Source organism: Symsagittifera roscoffensis, chromosome 2 (assembly GCF_963678635.1).
Source record: "Symsagittifera roscoffensis chromosome 2, txSymRosc1.1, whole genome shotgun sequence".
NCBI lineage: Eukaryota > Metazoa > Xenacoelomorpha > Acoela > Convolutidae > Symsagittifera > Symsagittifera roscoffensis.
The window spans coordinates 73,570,660-73,593,466 of NC_087063.1; the positions used below are offsets into that span (position 1 = coordinate 73,570,660).

At 33.8% G+C, this 22,807-nt stretch overlaps 3 protein-coding genes across 3 annotated transcripts in view; all 3 read right to left on the reverse strand.

Moving 5' to 3' along the window:
* Positions 1-22,807, reverse strand: part of LOC134840490 (Bardet-Biedl syndrome 1 protein homolog) — a gene marked incomplete in the record, with an annotated part of 512,639 nt that overhangs the window by 281,851 nt on the left and 207,981 nt on the right.
* The window catches only part of LOC134840491 (uncharacterized), a 453,696-nt gene that overhangs the window by 222,908 nt on the left and 207,981 nt on the right, over positions 1-22,807 (reverse strand). The gene's annotated exons all lie outside the window — the stretch shown is intronic.
* LOC134839962 (uncharacterized) lies at positions 515-2,558 on the reverse strand. The gene is made up of 4 exons (XM_063855591.1): positions 2,390-2,558; positions 1,844-2,227; positions 1,287-1,550; positions 515-678 (listed from the first exon to the last, which is right to left on the reverse strand). Exons 1-4 carry the CDS (start codon positions 2,556-2,558, stop codon positions 515-517), a joined length of 981 nt encoding a protein of 326 aa, XP_063711661.1.

Genomic DNA, 22,807 nt, shown 5'->3' on the forward strand with positions numbered 1-22,807 from the left:
TTGAGAAAAAAACATTGTTCGACATTTCAAAAGTCAAAAAATATATATAGTACAAAAAAGTCAAGACCAAGTTAAACTCAAAAGAGGTTTGTTTTACATCAAGTCAAAACGTCTATATTTTAGCACCAAAGTTTGATTAAAAAAATAAGATATAGCGACAAAACATAGCCAACAGACTTGCCAACAGTTGAGACGTACCAACAGTTGAAAACATGTCAATAAAATTAGGAAATCCAAAAATGATTACAAAAAGGAAAAATTGTATGGCTTTAAAGTCTTTTTTATATGGCCATTTTTTATGAAATGCAGCCAATTCGAAAAAGCAACAAAATCACAAAAAAAAATTGTTCGGGATTAAAAGTCTGAAAAATATCGCTCGCCACAATTAGGCAAAAATCCAGGTTCGCTTGTTTCGGTCTCGAAATTAGTCTGAACCCAAAAAACGTATTGTCATTTTCTTGAATAGTAAACCTAAACGGCATTTTTTTCTTTTTACTTTTGTTGAATTTTTTTGTTATTTCATGTTTATCTGAATGTGTTTGTGCCTGCTAGGAACAAATGTCTTGTTAGGGGGTATGGTGACGATGTTTCGGATGTATCTGATCTTCCGCTTGGATTTCTTCGGCTGCACAGCTTTTAGAGTAGAACTTTTAGTCGGTTTCTCAATTCTGCTTCGCTCTAAAACAGCTGAAACAGTTGATGTTGGAATACTTCAAATATCAACGGCGGATCAAAATTTTGAGCAAAGATCAATTTTTGATAAACTTTCTTGCTAGTTCTTATAACCAAACAATAGTTGTCAAGGATTATTATCGGAGAAGTAGGGATTTTTTTGGAAAATTTAGAAGATTACTAGACTAAAACCCTGCCCGACACATGAATTGACCTTGTTTGACCTATGTATTGACTTTGGTCGACTGCAAGTATTGTGAACCGTTATAACTTGGGTCGATAATGAGATCTACCAATTCGGTCGATACATAATTCAACTACCTCCATCCGGTAAACAGTAAACAAACCACTTGGCTGAGTTTTTAAGGATCTTTTTAATTATATCCCCCTCGGGTACCTAGTAACGAATATCCCCCTATAAAGAAATGTATCAACGGTTAAACATATCAGAATTTTACACCTAGTAACGAATAACACCCTTTTTGCAAAAGGGAGGATCATAGTTAAAGAGATCTGTTTTTAAGAGAATAATAATTTTTCTGCGCTTTTCGACTATTTTTTCTCTGTGATAATGTTTTTGGGTAATATAAATGCTGAAAATTCGTTTATCTTACCTTTCTTCAACTTGAACTTCGAGCAGAATTTGATTTCTGCAGGCTTTTCAAACTTGACGTCATTGTAATACAGCAGCATGTCCATGTCGTCTTGAATCAGGTACTGAGGTCTTTCTAAACTGGACCAACTGACCAAGGTCAGAGGTCGCAACATTGAACCCTCGTCGAACCCAATCGCTGCTGACCCCGAAGCAGAAGCGTCACTAGCCGAAATGCGCTTCACAAACTGCTGCGCTTTGGCTTTCGAATAGCGTCGAAGAAAACCTGCCGGGAAAATAGAACAACACAGTAATTAAGGACTAAAATTGCATCTGCCCCCAAAAAAAGAGTTAAGGAGGAGAATTTTAAGTTGGTTCTAATCTAAAATTTTCTGCCAATCATTGCAGAGTATTTTGCAAGCGGCGAAGATCCATTTTTATTGAAAAAATCAATCAATGAAACCAAATATCTCTACCTAAATCCATTATACCTTAATCTAAGAAGAAAAAAGCAACGTAATTTGCTAAAATAAACTATGTTGCGATGAAATCCTAAATCCGATTTCGTATTTCACTAACCTGCATTTGGTGGTAAATGTCTCGGCTTTTGAAACCGAGCTAAGTTCTCGTAATTCGAACTATTATCAATTACAGTATATGTATCGAGAGGTCTTTTCAGATCCCAGGGGTTCGCTTTAGCCGAAATCTCGTGAAGCGTCAAAATTGTTGTGCTACTCAAGGAGTTCGTGTCTTGATGGACGTCCAATTTTGGAATTACTGATCCAATTTGTTTCGGCTTATTGCACTTAGGCGATTGAACAGCGATCAAAATATCCCACTGAACGTTCGGCCGAACCTCTTTGACCTTTTCAGAGTCGCTATCCAATGGTGAAAGGTCAAGTTTGGGAACTAAAGGTTCAATGTCCTTTTGAAGACGTTTCGAACAGAAGAATGGATCGCTTGCTGTTAATGGTTTTGAGTTAAGTTTTCGAAATTTATGCTTATGGTCCCCGCAACGATAATTCGTCTTACTTGAATCGTCGGCGAATGGACCTTGATTGCCGATTTTGTTGTAGTGATAACTTCTGCAAGCAATGCAATCATTGCTATCAAGACTCGAATTACCTTCGTTTTTATGAACCAGAAGGTTACTTTTGCCCTGATAAATCGGTTCGCATGAACTAGTTTCGCTTTTGGCTCCAATTGGAATCGGAAACACTTTTCCAGACCCACTTGAATTGAAAACACCACCGACGAAATACGATTTTTCATTCGTATGGTAAGAGTTGAACATTGTTGAGTCCAATTCAGATTTAGAACACACGTTCGACGTTGTTGCATAATTATTTGTATCGTCGTCAACTTTTGACCTTTTCTCATTAAAAGCGAAACTTTTTAGGTCTGTTTTGTTGAAATTTGATTTCATTATATCAGCGGAAGCCGAAAAAGTAGTATCGCAGCCAACGTCGGAAATATAGCTAGAATTGAGTCTAAGGTCTAATGAGTTCAACTGATCTTTGGCGGATTTTATTTCAGTCGCAATCGTTAAACTTGAGTTTAAACTTGACTGAGGTCTTGAAACGTTCATATAGTTTCGAACTAAATCAGGTTCCGAAAACGCCGAACTTTGTTTGTTTTTCGTGAAGCTTGAAATGTTGTTTTGAGACGAAAATCCGTTTACGTTTGGTCGACTTTTACTCAAAGTGGAAACTCCAAATCCGTGGTTCAGACTCGAGTAAGAACTGCTTCTGCTGCGTTCTTTTGATGACGATGACGAGCTTCGTGGCTGTATTTCCATTTTTGGACTATTGTTCACATCGTCAAAACCCGAACTAACACTCGTGTTGCTTTTCCAATCGTGTGCCGACTTCGAAAAGCTCAGCGAACTTCTCTCACTGACGTTCGGGCGGCTCAAATAGCCGACGTGGCTCTTTGCCGAATTTAAATTTTCAGAAACCCCTAAACCATGTCTAGTAAAGTCGTTGAATTGAAAGTTCTTGGAAATTGCGTAATCGGACTTCATTACGTCATAAGATGACTCATCGATGTCTTTTTCGACTTCAGGCGGCTCTTGCTCCTCTTTGATCTGTTCCAGTTGTTGCGAGACATCATTTAAGTCGAGACCGAATGACCTTGAGCTAGCTGTCAAAGTGTTCAGCACAGGGTTGATGGTAAGCAATGGTTCCTTTTGCACAAAGTGAGATTTAACTTCGGGTTGAGTTACTGAGGAAGATTTTGAAATTTCAGTTTTAACGACATTTTTTTTCCTTCCCGAGGAAGTTGCATTCGCTTCTTTGACTACTAGTTTGGACAAAGATTTATCATGAGATCCTTTCCCAGCTGTCGATCTGAAACAGATGTTTTATACACATCTTAAGAAACTACAGATCTTGAACGAGCTCAACTGAACTATATCAAGAATATTGCATCAAGATCTGTAGCACATTTTTTGTTCCGTCAATTGAAAATGGGGCAAATCTTTGTATTCGGTTGTTTTATTTAAAAAATTTTCTCCACGCAAAATCAGGTACCAGAAATATTAATCGGACTGGATTGAGTGATATATCATATAAAAGCGCTTTCAGTCGTGATTCGAAAGAACAACCAGCGAACACATAAGTTCCACGACAGAACTCTCTCTCTTCCAAGGCCCTTGCAAAAAGAACGGTATCAGAATAAACACAAAGTTTATAGCAAAAGTTATTTTTATCATTTTGTTATTAAAGTTTAAAATCACAGCAACTTGACAAATAGATTAACTTTTAACATGACAATAGAAAGCAAAATTCTCGACAAGTTGTTTCATTGATTTAATTGAAAACTTTCAAAAGTTCATGTTCGGTTAGAGAATTGCTTGGTTCGTCTTCAATTTACGTTTTATGAATAGGGTTTGATATCCAAGGTTGAATCGCAAAGCTGGTCTTATTAATTTTTTTTAAAAACAAATTGTTTTTACTGCAACAAAAACAATTGGCCGGTATTGGCAAGTAGAGAAAGGCTTTGCTTAGCTCTGCGTGAATCTGTGGGGGTGTCGCCAAAGTAAAATTGCCAAGTTTTGGTTCTCAGCTTTTCTGTGGTTCCTGGAATTTTTTCCCTCCGAAATACTCGATACACTGAAATACTCTATAAAAATTGTGTATCAAATTTTCATTTTTGCGGTAGAAACGAACTCTGGTTTGCAATTTTTTAAACAAGTGTCGGTTTCATGATATTTTAGCGCTCGCTCGACTAGCTGAGTTTGTCTAATTCTTTCAAAAAAGGGGTTTATTGGTCGAACGCATTTTAATGTAGACGTCTAGCTTGACTCAGATATCGTGGCAGAATTTAATGGCAGCCTAAATGGCACAAAAGATAATCAATCATCTACTGCACAAAATAGTGAACTTCGAAATTTTCTCGAGAAATTTTCTCAGTTTAGTTATACTGTAGAGTGTTTTCAACTTTTTTTTTGGTCTGGTGGGGAGGATTGTTTTCTATTATTTTCTGTTTTTCTGCTCTTGGACCCATTCTGTTTATTGACAGGCCACCGTCTGGCGGGTTTGTGGTAATATTTTTCTCTCACTAGCTGATAAATTTCGTTCGAATCTTGAGTTAATAAAAAATAACCAGGCACAAATTGAGTTTAGCACATGAGAGCTTAGCATAGATTTCACAAAAATAGTCAACAAACTCAAAGGCACTAGCTATCTATTTTCTAGTTTTATTCCTCTTTGTAAAATTACAGAAAAAAAACAGAAAAAAGCAACTCAAATTTAATTTAAGCAAAAGAATCTGTCAATAGATGTTCAGAAACAAAGCAAAAAAGCAAACGGGTAAAAACCAAAGATTCAAATGGATTATATGGTCATTTTTTATTTCATTGGTGTCTAGAATTTACGCAGACAAAATTTTTTAACTGTTCAAGTGCTAAAAAAAATTAAAAATTGTCTCCGATTGAACATTTTGTGTGCCGTTTTGAAATTTTTGGTCAAACAAAATAGAAACTGTCATTACACCGTAACCAGTAGTACTTTTCGTAGTTTAATTTTTAATCGATTTCTACCACGCTTAAATTAGGAAAATCGAAAATTTAGAATGCTGTAATTTAAATTTTGCTCAACAACATCCATTACGACCTTGAAAAATATAAAAAAGACATACTGCATTAAAAAGAACATGCAACAGATATGAAAATAAAGTACATTTAATCCTTTTTAGTAATAGTTCATTGTTGACTTGAATTTTATGTGATACAACTTTGTAAAAAGGTCCCTCTTAAAAACTTTTTTGACCAAGATTTTTTTTCCAACATCACCCTAAATGAAAGCAAATATAGCAAAAGTTGGGAATCAGGACCACGCTTGGTAGTTTTCAAGAATTTTATAAAACATAAATAACCTGCCTGTTTGAGCTAACTCATTTGTAGCTTCGAGTAACATCAACAAAGCAATAAAATGATGAGGGACCGTTTTTTTAACAGACCGGTTTTTAAACATAAAAATTGAAATATTAGTTTATTAGCATAATTTGATTGTCAAACGAAGCGGCCGCTTTTTGTCAATTTTACGGTTGAAGTTAGCGTTCTAATTTGTAAATTGGTTGAAGAATGCAAAAAAAACTCGTCAGCTAAAAAAAATTCTGCTAAAAAACTTAACGCCAAATTGAGAAGTTGAGGCACTGTATTTCGCATTAAGGGCCCTCTTAGTTTCTTAAGATACCTCTATTGCGGAGTGCGATTTCTTTTTAAACAAGCGCGTATTCCTAATTGTCACTAAGCAGGCAATTACTGTATTAATCAATAAGAATCGAGATGAGAAAGCAAACTATCAAAATAAACAACTATTATTTATTAATTTCTTCCTTGTCTCGGTTCTGATTGGTTTACACAGTATTTGTAGGAATACGCGGTTGTCTAAATACTGCTACGTAACCCTCTATTACATTTTCATCCTATGTTTTAACAGTTTCTCGGTTTGGCAGGTCATACAGTTTTTATATGTAGAAAATCCACCAATTCCTACGAGTTTATACGTACGGAAACTTGCATGATAATATTTCTTTCATTCTTGGAATTATATCGCTCTCAGTTTTCCATAGTAGAAAATCCAAGCTTTTTTGATTGCTGCTTCGAAACTTGGATTTGAATCATAATAAATTCAATATTAAATCAATAGGTAACCATTTCATTCCACTGAGAAATCTGAAAACTCAAAAACATTTTCGAAACTATATATCGCTCGTTTTTCATTTAAACTTTTGCTGTTCGACAGTGGAGTTTACCTTCTTTTAAACAAAGGAAAAAACTGAAATAAAAAAATCAAACCTTAAAAAATCAATTTTGAGCGTGAACTACTTTTAAGATTTTTCCAAAAAAAAACCAGAGCAAAAAAATCATAAGACCTATTCAAGAGTCTTCACTACGTTCATTATCTTTTTTAAAAAAAGTTCTCGTTCATGAATAAAAAAACTTGGAGGTATTTGTTTGGTGAATTGCCTAAAACTTCTGCCTCGACTTCGTTATGGACAAAAAAGGCAGTTTTTACCGCATAAATTTTCTTTTCCTTTTCAACACTTTCCCTCAATTTTTTTCTTTTTTGATCACAAAGGTTAGCTTGCAATCAAAAAAGAGAACATAGTTTTCTTGTACAAGTTTGGATGTTTTGGTTGAAAAGTAGTTCATCATAGCTTTCTCCATTATGAAATTAATTCTCAATAAAAATATTGTAAAAATGTGGTCATTATGATCCATCATTATATTCCATAGTTGTATAAACCGTCCATCATTAAAATCCATTATGATGGGTTATAATTAATTTAAATTTCATTATGATTGATTTTACTGGATTATAATTTCCATATAATTTTTGCAAAAATGTTGTTTTAGCTCAGAACAACTTCTTCATCACTCACATCACAACATCTCCTGGCCAATCATTAGGAAGAATGGTCTAAAAGCAGAATGGCTCTAAGAGTAGAAAGTAGATTGTAAGTTACTTTAATTGTAACTAAAATTGAAGTGGAGTTTGAACTTTCAATTGTAATAGAAGAATTAAAATTTTAACTGATCATTTCTACTGAATGATGAAACTCTTAATTGTGAAGTCAAAAGAAATCTAATTTGTGAAAATTTCAATCTCAAAAAAAATAAAAAACAGAAAGATATTCAATATTACAAAATTGTAAACCCAAGTTGCTCGTCCAAACTTTCCTGCCCTCAAAAATGTTCGAAGATATAAAGCTTGAAAAATCGTGGACAATGACTCGGAATCGTCAAATACCAAACAGGGTCCTGATTTTTGGTAACTTTTGATGATTCTGAATTGTCAAAAAAGACCAAGAAAAAGAATAAATTATGCATGAGTTTTTTGATTAAATTATTGTAAAAATTCTTATTTACTCAAATGATGCATAAAAAGTTCGTTGCTTTGATATTATTGACATGTCTGATAATTATTTGACCAATTAACTTATAAAAGTTGATATAATTCTGTTGTTCTGCTCTTGGACCCATTCTGCTCTTTGACCGTTCTGCTTATTGACTTTAAGAGCATTTTGAACTCAACCCAAATGTCACTGAGTTTCTAAGTAAATGCTGGTTGCGTAGCAGTATTTAGACAACCACGTATTCAGAATGGTCAGGAATCAGACAAATACTGTATTAACCAATCAGAATCGAGACCAGGAAGAAATGAATCATTAATAGTTATTTATTTAGTAAATTTGCTTTCTCATCTCGATTCTGATTGGTTAATACGGAACAAGTCTGCTTACTGGCGAGTATGAATAAGCGGTTGTCTAAAAACAGACCGTACTCCGTAATTGCTATACTCTGGCCGTATACCATACCAGCAAATAACTTAATCAGTAATCATAGATTCTGTTCGGCTTACAAATTCAGTTATAGTCGAACCTAGAATTATAGACTTCTTGTTTGGTTGAACATCAATTTTGTTACATTTTTAGCTGCATGATCGTATAAAGCGTGGATAGTTATTTTGATATAACCACAACAAGTCGATTCATCCGAGACAAATAATTATTAACTTTCTTATTGCTGAGTTTATATCTTGAACGTCGAAAAGAACTGGGACTTTGATTTTGAGTTGCCAAATTCAATTTGTTGCACTTTTTGCAGAAATGATTAGGGCTGCGGGGCAGCAGGGGTGGATCTAGGGTTTGCTTGACGGTAGAATTTTCTAGGATTTTCTCTTTTTTTATAGCTCGATCAGATTGATTTTCCGAGCTTTCCCAAGTCCCCAATAACTCCCTATTTTGACCAAATTGGCTGCACCGAGGAAAATTCCTAGAAAAAATGTGACAAAAATGCTTTTTTTTTGGCGCGCACTCCCCATTCAAAACAAGTACATTTTGAACACAAAAGCGCCGTTAGAAAAAATTTAGGGTCGGTCAGCCAAAAATGGATGTCTTGGAATAGTATTCACATAACAACATCTCCTGGCCAATCATTAGGAAGAATGGTCTAAAAGCAGAATGGCTCTAAGAGTAGAAAGAAGATTGTAAGTTACTTTAATTGTAACTAAAATTTAAGTGGAGTTTGAACTTTCAATTGTAATAGAACAATTGAATTTTAACTGATCATTTCTACTTAATGATGAAATGTTCAATTGTGAAGTAAAAAAAAATCCAATTTGTGAAAATTTCAATCTGAACAAAAAAAAATAAAAAACAGAAAGATATTCAATATTACAAAACTGTAAGCCCAAGTTGCTCGTCCAAATTTTGCTGCCCTCAAAAATGTTCGAAGATATAAAGCTTGAAAGATTGTGGACAATGACTTGGACTCGTCAAATACCAAACAAGGTCCTGATTTTTGGTAATTTTTGATGATTCTGAATTGTCAAAAAATACCAAGAAAGAATAAATTATGCATGAGTTTTTTGATTAAATTATTGTAAAAATTCTTATTTACTCAAATGATGCATAAAATGTTCGTTGCTTTGATACTATTGACATTTCTGATAATTGTTTGACGAATTAACTTATAAAAGTTGATATAATTCTGTTGTTCTGCTCTTGGACCCATTCTGCTCTTAGACCGTTCTGCTTATTGACTTTAAGAGCATTTTGAACTCAACCCAAAAGTCTCTGAGTTTCTAAGTAAATGCTGGTTGCGTAGCAGTATTTAGACAACCACGTATTCAGAATCGTCAGTAATCAGACAAACACTGTATTAACCAATCAGAATCGAGACCAGGAGAAATGAATCATTAATATTTATTTATTTAGTAAATCTGCTTTCTCATCTCGATTCTGATTGGTTAGTACGGAACAAGTCTGCTTACTGGCGAGTATGAATAAGCGGTTGTCTAAATACACACCGCACTCCTTAATTGCTATACTCTGGCCGTATACCATACCAGCAAATAACTTAATCAGTAATCAAAGATTCTGTTCGGCTTACAAATTCAGTTATAGTCAAACCTAGAATTATAGACTTCTTGTTTAGTTGAACATCAATTTTGTTCACATTTTTAGCTGTATGGTCGTATAAAGCGTGGATAGTTATTGGGATATAACCACACTAAGTCGATTAATCCGAGACAAATAATTATTAACTTTCTTATTGCTGAGTTTATATCTTGAACATCGAAAAGAACTGGGACTTTGATTTTGAGATACCAAATTCACTTTGTTGCACTTTTTGCAGAAATGATTAGGGCTGCGGGGCAGCAGGGGTGGATCTAGGGTTTGCTTGACGGTAGAATTTTCTAGGATTTTATCTTTTTTTATAGCTCGATCAGATTGATTTTCCGAGCTTTCCCAAGTCCCCATTAACTCCCTATTTTGACCAAATTGGCTGCACCGAGGAAAATTCCTAGAAAAAATGTGACAAAAATGCTTTTTTTTTGGCGCGCACTCCCCATTCAAAACAAGTACATTTTGAATACAAAAGCGCCGTTGGAAAAAATTTAGGGTCGGTCAGCCAAAAATGGATGTCTTGGAATAGTACTCACATCACAACATCTCCTGGCCAATCATTAGGAAGAATGGTCTAAAAGCAGAATGGCTCTAAGAGTAGAAAGTAGATTGTAAGTTACTTTAATTGTAACTAAAATTAAAGTGGAGTTTGAACTTTCAATTGTAATAGAACAATTGAAATTTTAACTGATCATTTCTACTGAATGATGAAATTTTCAATTGTGAAGTCAAAAAAAAATCTAACTTGTGAAAATTTCAATCTCAAAAAAAAAATAAAAAACAGAAAGATATTCAATATTACAAAACTGTAAACCCAAGTTGCTCGTCCAAATTTTCCTGCCCTCAAAAAAGTTCGAAGATATAAAGCTTGAAAGCTTGTGGACAATGACTTGGAATCGTCAAATACCAAACAAGGTCCTGATTTTTGGTAATTTTTGATGATTCTGAATTGTCAAAAAATACCAAGAAAAAGAATAAATTATGCATGAGTTTTTTGATTAAATTATTGTAAAAATTCTTATTTACTCAAATGATGCATAAAATGTTCGTTGCTTTGATACTATTGAAATTTCTGATAATTGTTTGACGAATTAACTTAAAGTTGATATAATTCTGTTGTTCTGCTCTTGGACCCATTCTGCTCTTAGACCGTTCTGCTTATTGACTTTAAGAGCATTTTGAACTCAACCCGAAAATCACTGAGTTTCTAAGTAAATGCTGGTTGCGTAGCAGTATATAGACAACCACGTATTCAGAATCGTCAGTAATCAGACAAATACTGTATTAACCAATCAGAATCGAGACCAGGAAGAAATGAATCATTAATATTTATTTATTTAGTAAATCTGCTTTCTCATCTCGATTCTGATTGGTTAATACGGAACAAGTCTGCTTACTGGCGAGTATGAATAAGCGGTTGTCTAAATACAGACCGCACTCCGTAATTGCTATACTCTGGCCGTATACCATACCAGCAAATAACTTAATCAGTAATCAAAGATTCTGTTCGGCTTGCAAATTCAGTTATAGTCAAACCTAGAAATATAGACTTCTTGTTTAGTTGAACATCAATTTTGTTCACATTTTTAGCTGTATGGTCGTATAAAGCGTGGATAGTTATTGGGATATAACAACAACAAGTCGATTAATCCGAGACAAATATTTATTAACTTTCTTATTGCTGAGTTTTTATCTTGAACATCGAAAAGAACTGGGACTTTGATTTTGAGTTGCCAAATTCAATTTGTTGCACTTTTTGCAGATATGATTAGGGCTGCGGGGCAGCAGGGGTGGATCTAGGGTTTGCTTGAAGGTATAATTTTCTAGGATTTTCTCTTTTTTTATAGCTCGATCAGATTGATTTTCCGAGCTTTCCCAAGTCCCCATTAACTCCCTATTTTGACCAAATTTGCTGCACCGAGGAAAATTCCTAGAAAAAATATGACAAAAATGCTTTTTTTTTTGGCGCGCACTCCCCATTCAAAACAAGTACATTTTGAATACAAAAGCGCCGTTAGAAAAAATTTAGGGTCGGCCAGCCAAAAATGGATGTCTTGGAATAGTACTCACATCACAACATCTCCTGGCCAATCATTAGGAAGAATGGTCTAAAAGCAGAATGGCTCTAAGAGTAGAAAGTAGATTGTAAGTTACTTTAATTGTAACTAAAATTAAAGTGGAGTTTGAACTTTCAATTGTAATAGAACAATTGAAATTTTAACTGATCATTTCTACTGAATGATGAAATTTTCAATTGTGAAGTAAAAAAAAATCTAACTTGTGAAAATTTCAATCTCAAAAAAAAATAAAAAACAGAAAGATATTCAATATTACAAAACTGTAAACCCAAGTTGCTCGTCCAAATTTTCCTGCCCTCAAAAAAGTTCGAAGATATAAAGCTTGAAAGCTTGTGGACAATGACTTGGAATCGTCAAATACCAAACAAGGTCCTGATTTTTGGTAATTTTTGATGATTCTGAATTGTCAAAAAATACCAAGAAAAAGAATAAATTATGCATGAGTTTTTTGATTAAATTATTGTAGAAATTTTTATTTACTCAAATGATGCATAAAATGTTCGTTGCTTTGATACTATTGACATTTCTGATAATTGTTTGACGAATTAACTTAAAGTTGATATAATTCTGTTGTTCTGCTCTTGGACCCATTCTGCTCTTAGACCGTTCTGCTTATTGACTTTAAGAGCATTTTGAACTCAACCCGAAAATCACTGAGTTTCTAAGTAAATGCTGGTTGCGTAGCAGTATATAGACAACCACGTATTCAGAATCGTCAGTAATCAGACAAATACTGTATTAACCAATCAGAATCGAGACCAGGAAGAAATGAATCATTAATATTTATTTATTTAGTAAATCTGCTTTCTCATCTCGATTCTGATTGGTTAATACGGAACAAGTCTGCTTACTGGCGAGTATGAATAAGCGGTTGTCTAAATACAGACCGCACTCCGTAATTGCTATACTCTGGCCGTATACCATACCAGCAAATAACTTAATCAGTAATCAAAGATTCTGTTCGGCTTACAAACTCAGTTATAGTCAAACCTAGAATTATAGACTTCTTGTTTAGTTGAACATCAATTTTGTTCACATTTTTAGCTGTATGGTCGTATAAAGCGTGGATAGTTATTGGGATATAACAACAACAAGTCGATTAATCCGAGACAAATATTTATTAACTTTCTTATTGCTGAGTTTATATCTTGAACAACGAAAAGAACTGGGACTTTGATTTTGAGTTGCCAAATTCAATTTGTTGCACTTTTTGCAGATATGATTAGGGCTGCAGGGCAGCAGGGGTGGATCTAGGGTTTGCTTGAAGGTATAATTTTCTAGGATTTTCTCTTTTTTTATAGCTCGATCAGATTGATTTTCCGAGCTTTCCCAAGTCCCCATTAACTCCCTATTTTGACCAAATTTGCTGCACCGAGGAAAATTCCTAGAAAAAATATGACAAAAATGCTTTTTTTTTTGGCGCGCACTCCCCATTCAAAACAAGTACATTTTGAATACAAAAGCGCCGTTAGAAAAAGTTTAGGGTCGGTCAGCCAAAAATGGATGTCTTGGAATAGTACTCACATCACAACATCTCCTGGCCAATCATTAGGAAGAATGGTCTAAAAGCAGAATGGCTCTAAGAGTAGAAAGTAGATTGTAAGTTACTTTAATTGTAACTAAAATTAAAGTGGAGTTTGAACTTTCAATTGTAATAGAACAATTGAAATTTTAACTGATCATTTCTACTGAATGATGAAATTTTCAATTGTGAAGTAAAAAAAAATCTAACTTGTGAAAATTTCAATCTCAAAAAAAATAAAAAACAGAAAAATATTCAATATTACAAAACTGTAAACCCAAGTTGCTCGTCCAAATTTTCCTGCCCTCAAACAAGTTCGAAGATATAAAGCTTGAAAGCTTGTGGACAATGACTTGGAATCGTCAAATACCAAACAAGGTCCTGATTTTTGTTAATTTTGGATGATTCTGAATTGTCAAAAAATACCAAGAAAAAGATTAAATTATGCATGAGTTTTTTGATTAAATTATTGTAAAAACTCTTATTTACTCAAATGATGCATAAAATGTTTGTTGCTTTGATACTATTGACATTTCTGATAATTGTTTGACGAATTAACTTATAAAAGTTGATATAATTCTGTTGTTCTGCTCTTGGACCCATTCTGCTCTTAGACCGTTCTGCTTATTGACTTTAAGAGCATTTTGAACTCAACCCGAAAATCACTGAGTTTCTAAGTAAATGCTGGTTGCGTAGCAGTATTTAGACAACCACGTATTCAGAATCGTCAGTAATCAGACAAATACTGTATTAACCAATCAGAATCGAGACCAGGAAGAAATGAATCATTAATATTTATTTATTTAGTAAATCTGCTTTCTCATCTCGATTCTGATTGGTTAATACGGAACAAGTCTGCTTACTGGCGAGTATGAATAAGCGGTTGTCTAAATACAGACCGCACTCCGTAATTGCTATACTCTGGCCGTATACCATACCAGCAAATAACTTAATCAGTAATCAAAGATTCTGTTCGGCTTACAAATTCAGTTATAGTCAAACCTAGAATTATGGACTTCTTGTTTAGTTGAACATCAATTTTGTTCACATTTTTAGCTGTATGGTCGTATAAAACGTGGATAGTTATTGGGATATAACCACAACAAGTCGATTAATCCGAGACAAATAATTATTAACTTTCTTACTGCTGAGTTTATATCTTGAACATCGAAAAGAACTGGGACTTTGATTTTGAGTTGCCAAATTCAATTTGTTGCACTTTTTGCAGAAATGATTAGGGCTGCGGGGCAGCAGGGGTGGATCTAGGGTTTGCTTGACGGTAAAATTTTCTAGGATTTTCTCTTTTTTTATAGCTCGATCAGATTGATTTTCCGAGCTTTCCCAAGTCCCCATTAACTCCCTATTTTGACCAAATTGGCTGCACCGAGGAAAATTCCTAGAAAAAATGTGACAAAAATGCTTTTTTTGGCGCGCACTCCCCATTCAAAACAAGTACAATTTGAATACAAAAGCGCCGTTAGAAAAAATTTAGGTTCGGTCAGCCAAAAATGGATGTCTTGGAATAGTTCTCACATCACAACATCTCCTGGCCAATCATTAGGAAGAATGGTCTAAGAGCAGAATGGCTCTAAGAGTAGAAAGTAGATTGTAAGTTACTTTAATTGTAACTAAAATTAAAGTGGAGTTTGAACTTTCAATTGTAATAGAACAATTGAAATTTTAACTGATCATTTCTACTGAATGATGAAATTTTCAATTGTGAAGTCAAAAAAAAATCTAACTTGTGAAACTTTCAATCTCAAAAAAATAAAAAACAGAAAGATATTTAATATTACAAAAATGTAAACCCAAGTTGCTCGTCCAAATTTTCCTGCCCTCAAAAATGTTCGAAGATATAAAGCTTAAAAGATCGTGGACAATGACTCGGAATCGTCAAATACCAAACAGGGTCCTGATTTTTGGTAATTTTTGATGATTCTGAATTGTCAAAAAATACCAAGAAAAAGAATAAATTATGCATGAGTTTTTTGATTAAATTATTGTAAAAATTCTTATTTACTCAAATGATGCATAAAATGTTCGTTGCTTTGATACTATTGACATTTCTGATAATTGTTTGACGAATTAACTTATAAAAGTTGATATAATTCTGTTGTTCTGCTCTTGGACCCATTCTGCTCTTAGACCGTTCTGCTTATTGACTCTAAGAGCATTTTGAACTCAACCCGAATGTCACTGAGTTTCTAAGTAAATGCTGGTTGCGTAGCAGTATTTAGACAACCACGTATTCAGAATCGTCAGTAATCAGACAAATACTGTATTAACCAATCAGAATCGAGACCAGGAAGAAATGAATCATTAATATTTATTTATTTAGTAAATCTGCTTTCTCATCTCGATTCTGATTGGTTAATACGGAACAAGTCTGCTTACTGGCGAGTATGAATAAGCGGTTGTCTAAATACAGACCGCACTCCGTAATTGCTATACTCTGGCCGTATACCATACCAGCAAATAACTTAATCAGTAATCAAAGATTCTGTTCGGCTTACAAATTCAGTTATAGTCAAACCTAGAATTATAGACTTCTTGTTTAGTTGAACATCAATTTTGTTCACATTTTTAGCTGTATGGTCGTATAAAGCGTGGATAGTTATTGGGATATAACCACAACAAGTCGATTAATCCGAGACAAATAATTATTAACTTTCTTATTGCTGAGTTTATATCTTGAACATCGAAAAGAACTGGGACTTTGATTTTGAGTTGCCAAATTCAATTTGTTGCAATTTTTGCAGAAATGATTAGGGCTGCGGGGCAGCAGGGGTGGATCTAGGGTTTGCTTGAAGGTAGAATTTTCTAGGATTTTCTCTTTTCTTATAGCTCGATCAGATTGATTTTCCGAGCTTTCCCAAGTCCCCATTAACTCCCTATTTTGACCAAATTGGCTGCACCGAGGAAAATTCCTAGAAAAAATGTGACAAAAATGCTTTTTTTTGGCGCGCACTCCCCATTCAAAACAAGTAAATTTTGAATACAAAAGCGCCGTTAGAAAAAATTTAGGGTCGGTCAGCCAAAAATGGATGTCTTGGAATAGTACTCACATAAAAACATCTCCTGGCCAATCATTAGGAAGAATGGTCTAAAAGCAGAATGGCTCTAAGAGTAGAAAGTAGATTGTAAGTTACTTTAATTGTAACTAAAATTAAAGTGGAGTTTGAACTTTCAATTGTAATAGAACAATTGAAATTTTAACTGATCATTTCTACTGAATGATGAAATTTTCAATTGTGAAGTCAAAAAAAATCTAATTTGTGAAAATTTCAATCTCAAAAAAATAAAAAACAGAAAGATATTCAATAATACAAAAATGTAAACCCAAGTTGCTCGTCCAAATTTTCCTGCCCTCAAAAATGTTCGAAGATATAAAGCTTAAAAGATCGTGGACAATGACTCGGAATCGTCAAATACCAAACAGGGTCCTGATTTTTGGTAATTTTTGATGATTCTGAATTGTCAAAAAATACCAAGAAAAAGAATAAATTATGCATGAGTTTTTTGAGTAAATTATTGTAAAAATTCTTATTTACTCAAATGATGCATAAAATGTTCGTTGCTTTGATATAATTGACATTTCTGACAATTGTTTGACCAATTAACTTATAAAAGTTGATATAATTCTGTTGTTCTGCTCTTGGACCCATTCTGCTCTTAGACCGTTCTGCTTATTGACTTTAAGAGCATTTTGAACTCAACCCGAAAGTCACTGAATTCTAAGTAAATGCTGGTTGCGTAGCAGTATTTAGACAACCACGTATTCAGAATCGTCAGTAATCAGACAAATACTGTATTAACCAATCAGAATCGAGACCAGGAGGAAATGAATCATTAATATTTATTTATTTAGTAAATCTGCTTTCTCATCTCGATTCTGATTGGTTAATACGGAACAAGTCTGCTTACTGGCGAGTATGAATAAGCGGTTGTCTAAATACAGACCGCACTCCGTAATTGCTATACTCTGGCCGTATACCATACCAGCAAATAACTTAATCAGTAATCAAAGATTCTGTTCGGCTTACAAATTCAGTTATAGTCAAACCTAGAATTATAGACTTCTTGTTTAGTTGAACATCAATTTTGTTCACATTTTTAGCTGTATGGTCGTTTAAAGCGTGGATAGTTATTGGGATATAACCACAACAAGTCGATTAATCCGAGACAAATAATTATTAACTTTCTTATTGCTGAGTTTATATCTTGAACATCGAAAAGAACTGGGACTTTGATTTTGAGTTACCAAACTCATTTTGTTGCACTTTTTGCAGAAATGATTAGGGCTGCGGGGTAGCAGGGGGGGATCTAGGGTTTGCTTGACGGTAGAATTTACTAGGATTTTCTCTTTTTTTATAGCTCGATCAGATTGATTTTCCGAGCTTTCCCAAGTCCCCATTAACTCCCTATTTTGACCAAATTGGCTGCACCGATAAAAAATATTAGAAAAAATGTGACAAAAATGTTTTTTTTTGGCGCGCACTCCCCATTCAAAACAAGTACATTTTGAGTACAAAAGCGCCGTTAGAAAAAATTTAGGGTCGGTCAGCCAAAAATGGATGTCTTGGAATAATACTCACATCACAACATCTCCTGGCCAATCATTAGGAAGAATGGTCTAAAAGCAGAATGACTTTAAGAGTAGAAAGTAGATTGTAAGTTACTTTAATTGTAACTAAAATTAAAGTGGAGTTTGAACTTTCAATTGTAATAGAACAATTGAAATTTTAACTGATCATTTCTACTGAATGATGAAATTTTCAATTGTGAAGTCAAAAAAAAAATCCAACTTGTGAAAACTTCAACCTCAAAAAAAATTAAAAACAGAAAGATATTCAATATTACAAAAGTGTAAACCCAAGTTGCTCGTCCAAACTTTCCTGCCCTCAAAATTGTTTGAAGATATAAAGCTTAAAAGATCGTGGACAATGACTCGGAATCGTCAAATACCAAACAGGGTCCTGATTTTTGGTAATTTTTGATGATTCTGAATTGTCAAAAAATACCAAGAAAAAGAATAAGTTATGCATGAGTTTTTTGATTAAATTATTGTAAAAATTCATATTTACTCAAATGATGCATAAAATGTTCGTTGCTTTGATATTATTGACATTTCTGATAATTGTTTGACCAATTAACTTATAAAAATTGATATAATTCTGTTGTTCTGCTCTTGGACCCATTCTGCTCTTAGAATGTTCTGCTTATTGACTTTAAGAGCATTTTGAACTCAACCCGAAAGTCACTGAGTTTCTAAGTAAATGCTGGTTGCGTAGCAGTATTTAGACAACCACGTATTCAGAATCGTCAGTAATCAGAAAAATACTGTATTAACCAATCAGAATCGAGAACAGGAAGAAATGAATCATTAATATTTATTTATTTAGTAAATCTGCTTTCTCATCTCGATTCTGATTGGTTAATACGGAACAAGTCTGCTTACTGGCGAGTATGAATAAGCGGTTGTCTAAACACAGACCGCACTCCCTAATTGCTATACTCTGGCCGTATACCATACCAACAAATAACTTAATCAGTAATCAAAGAATCTGTTCGGCTTACAAATTCAGTTATAGTCAAACCTAGAATTATAGACTTCTTGTTTTGTTGAACATCAATTTTGTTCACATTTTTAGCTGTATGGTCGTATAAAGCGTGGATAGTTATTGGGATATAACCACAACAAGTCGATTAATCCGAGACAAATAATTATTAACTTTCTTACTGCTGAGTTTATATCTTGAACATCGAAAAGAACTGGGACTTTGATTTTGAGTTGCCAAATTCAATTTGTTGCACTTTTTGCAGAAATGATTAGGGCTGCGGGGCAGCAGGGGTGGATCTAGGGTTTGCTTGACGGTAGAATTTTCTAGGATTTTCTCTTTTTTTATAGCTCGATCAGATTGATTTTCCGAGCTTTTCCAAGTCCCCATTAACTCCCTATTTTGACCAAATTGGCTGCACCGAGGAAAATTCCTAGAAAAAATGTGACAAAAATGCTTTTTTTTTGGCGCGCACTCCCCATTCAAAACAAGTACATTTTGAACACAAAAGCGCCGTTAGAAAAAATTTAGGGTCGGTCAGCCAAAAATGGATGTCTTGGAATAGTACTCACATCACAACATCTCCTGGCCAATCATTAGGAAGAATGGTCTAAAAGCAGAATGGCTCTAAGAGTAGAAAGTAGATTGTAAGTTACTTTAATTGTAACTAAAATTAAAGTGGAGTTTGAACTTTCAATTGAAATAAAACAATTGAAATTTTAACTGATCATTTCTACTGAATAATGAAATTTTCAATTGTGAAGTAAAAAAAATCTAATTTGTGAAAATTTCAATCTCAAAAAAAATAAAAAAAGAAAGATATTCAATATTACAAAATTGTAAACCCAAGTCGCTCGTCCAAACTTTCCTGACCTCAAAAATGTTCGAAGATATAAAGCTTGAAAGATCGTGGACAATGACTCGGAATCGTCAAATACCAGACAGGGTCCTGATTTTTGGTAATTTTTGATGATTCTGAATTGTCAAAAAATACCAAGAAAAAGAATAAATTATGCATGAGTTTTTTGATTAAATTTTTGTAAGAATTCTTATTTACTCAAATGAAGCATAAAATGTTCGTTGCTTTGATATTATTGACATTTCTGATAATCGTTTGACCAATTAACTTATAAAAGTTGATATAATTCTGTTTTTCTGCTCTTGGACCCATTCTGCTCTTAGACCGTTCTGCTTTTTGACTTTAAGAGCATTTTGAACTCAACCCAAATGTCACTGAATTTCTAAGTAAATGCTGGATGCGTAGCAGTACTTAGACAACCACGTATTCAAAATCGTCAGTAATCAGACAAATACTGTATTAACCAATCAGAATCGAGACCAGGAAGAAATGAATCATTAATATTTATTTATTTAGTAAATCTGCTTTCTCATCTCGATTCTGATTGGTTAATTCGGAACAAGTCTGCTTACTGACGAGTATGAATAAGCGGTTGTCTAAATACAGACCGCACTCCGTAATTGCTATACTCTGGCCGTATACCATACCAGCAAATAACTTAATCAGTAATCATAGATTCTGTTCGGCTCACAAATTCAGTTATAGTCAAACCTAGAATTATAGACTTCTTGTTTGGTTGAACATCAATTTTGTTCACATTTTTAGCTGTATGGTCGTATAAAGCGTGGATAGTTATTGGGATATAACCAGAACAAGTCGATAAATCCGAGACAAATAATTATTAACTTTCTTATTGCTGAGTTTATATCTTGAACATCGAAAAGAACTGGGACTTTGAAATTGAGTTGCCAAACTCAATTTGTTGCACTTTTTGCAGAAATGATTAGGGCTGCGGGGCAGCAGGGGTGGATCTAGGGTTTGCTTGACGGTAGAATTTTCTAGGATTTTCTCTTTTTTTATAGCTCGATCAGATTGATTTTCCGAGCTTTCCCAAGTCCCCATTAACTCCCTATTTTGACCAAATTGGCTGCACCGAGGAAAAATATTAGAAAAAATGTGACAAAAATGCTTTTTTTTGGCGCTCACTCCCCATTCAAAAAAGTACATTTTGAATACAAAAGCGCCGTTAGAAAAAATTTGGGGTCGGTCAGCCAAAAATGGATGTCTTGGAATAGTACTTAGGGGGACCTTTGGGTACACATGAGGTCAAATACCTGAGGGAAAGGGGGCATTTGCCATCCCTCAGCCTTAATCCGCTACGAGCTGCTCAGTAGTGCATTGTGCGCACCCTCGGAGCTGAATTCCCAGTTTGTCGAATAAACTAAACACCTCATCGTTAAGAGACTAATTAAGGCAATTTCGTCTTAAAATTGAACCTATTTTTTTCTACCTCACGAGAGTTTCATGGATGATAATTGATTAAATTAGGTTTTGTTTATCAGTCTCCACAAAAATAAAAAAAAATCTATCATCTAATCAACTAAAATTTCTTTTTAGTCAAATCAATAAAATCCTTGTTAATTTGTAGGTGTTTGTTGGTTAACTTGCCTGAAAAAGTCTGCTTTTATGGACTTCTTTATGGACAAAAAAGGCAGTTTTGTCGCAAAATTTTTCTTTTCTCTTTCAACACTTTCCCTGATTTTTCCCCTTTTTGATCACAGACAGTAGTTTCAATCAAAAAAGCGAACATAGTTTTTTTTGTACAAATTAGGATGTTTTGGTTGAAAAATAATTTATCATAGTTTTCTCCATTATAAAAATATTGCAAAAAATTTTTCTTTATAATCTATCATTATATTCCATTGTTGTATAATCCGTCCATCCATTAAAATTCATTATGATGGGTTATAAATCATTTAAATTTCATTAAAATTGATTTTACTGGATCATAATCTCCATAAGTTTGGCAAAAATATTTGTTAAGCTTACAACTATTTCTCCATCACTCACAGTGGTGGCCAATCATTACGAAGAATAGTGTAAAAGCAGAACCGTTCTAGGAGTAGAAAGTAGATAATAAGTTACTTTAATTGTAACTACCAATAGGGTGGAGTTTGAACTTTCAATTTTAACAGAACAATTAAAATTTTAACTAATCATTTCTACTGAATGATGAAATTTTCAATTGTGAAGGCAAAAATCTAATTTTTATGAAAAATTTTTTTTTTCAAAATAATAAAAAAAAAAACAGAAAGATTTTCAATATTACAAAGGTGTAAGCCTAAGTTGCTCGTCCAAACTTTCCTTGAATACCATTATTAGTTCAAATAAAACAAACACTCCAATCAGAATCATTTGGAGCACTACAGCAATTGTCCGAAATGCGTTTTTTCAGAAAAAAGTATCGGAAATGTTGCAAAAAAAACCTACAAAAACCGCTGAAAAGACATTTTTTTGAAGAATTACAAGAATCAGATCCGAAGTCTTACGTAAGCCCCCAAAAATTTTCGACGATATAATGTTTGAAAGATCGTAGACAATGACAAAGTACCAAACAGGGTCTTGATTTTTTGATAGTTTTTGACAATTCTGAGTCGTTAAAAAGTACCAAGAAAACGAAAAAATTATTCATGAGTTTTTTGATTAAATTTTTGTAAAAATTCTTGATTAAATTACTCAAATTATGCATAAAATAAAAACTTTGCCCGAAAATGCAACGAAATAGTCGGAATTCCCTTGATGCCCGACACCTTAATAACTGATTATGATACCGGGGTGGTACTGGAAATTCGAGAAGTTTCATTTTTATAACGCCCGTTTAATCCCCCTACACTTCCCTTTCACCGTTTCGTAAACGATCATCTTTTCCCTCAGTTTAATCCTTCCTTCATGTCTGCCGTGCCCCACACCCCCACGGGACGGTGAGTTGAGCGCGGGGAGGGGTCATTAGCTGGGAACTAAAAAAACTATGAGAAAAACTTGGGCCACAAAATTGAAAACAATGAACTATTTTCTATTCCAAAGCAAATCTAATGTAAAAATGTATCAAGCCACAAACATAGAAATTAATTTTTGAATATACTGCATGGTATTTGCAAAATTTCAAAA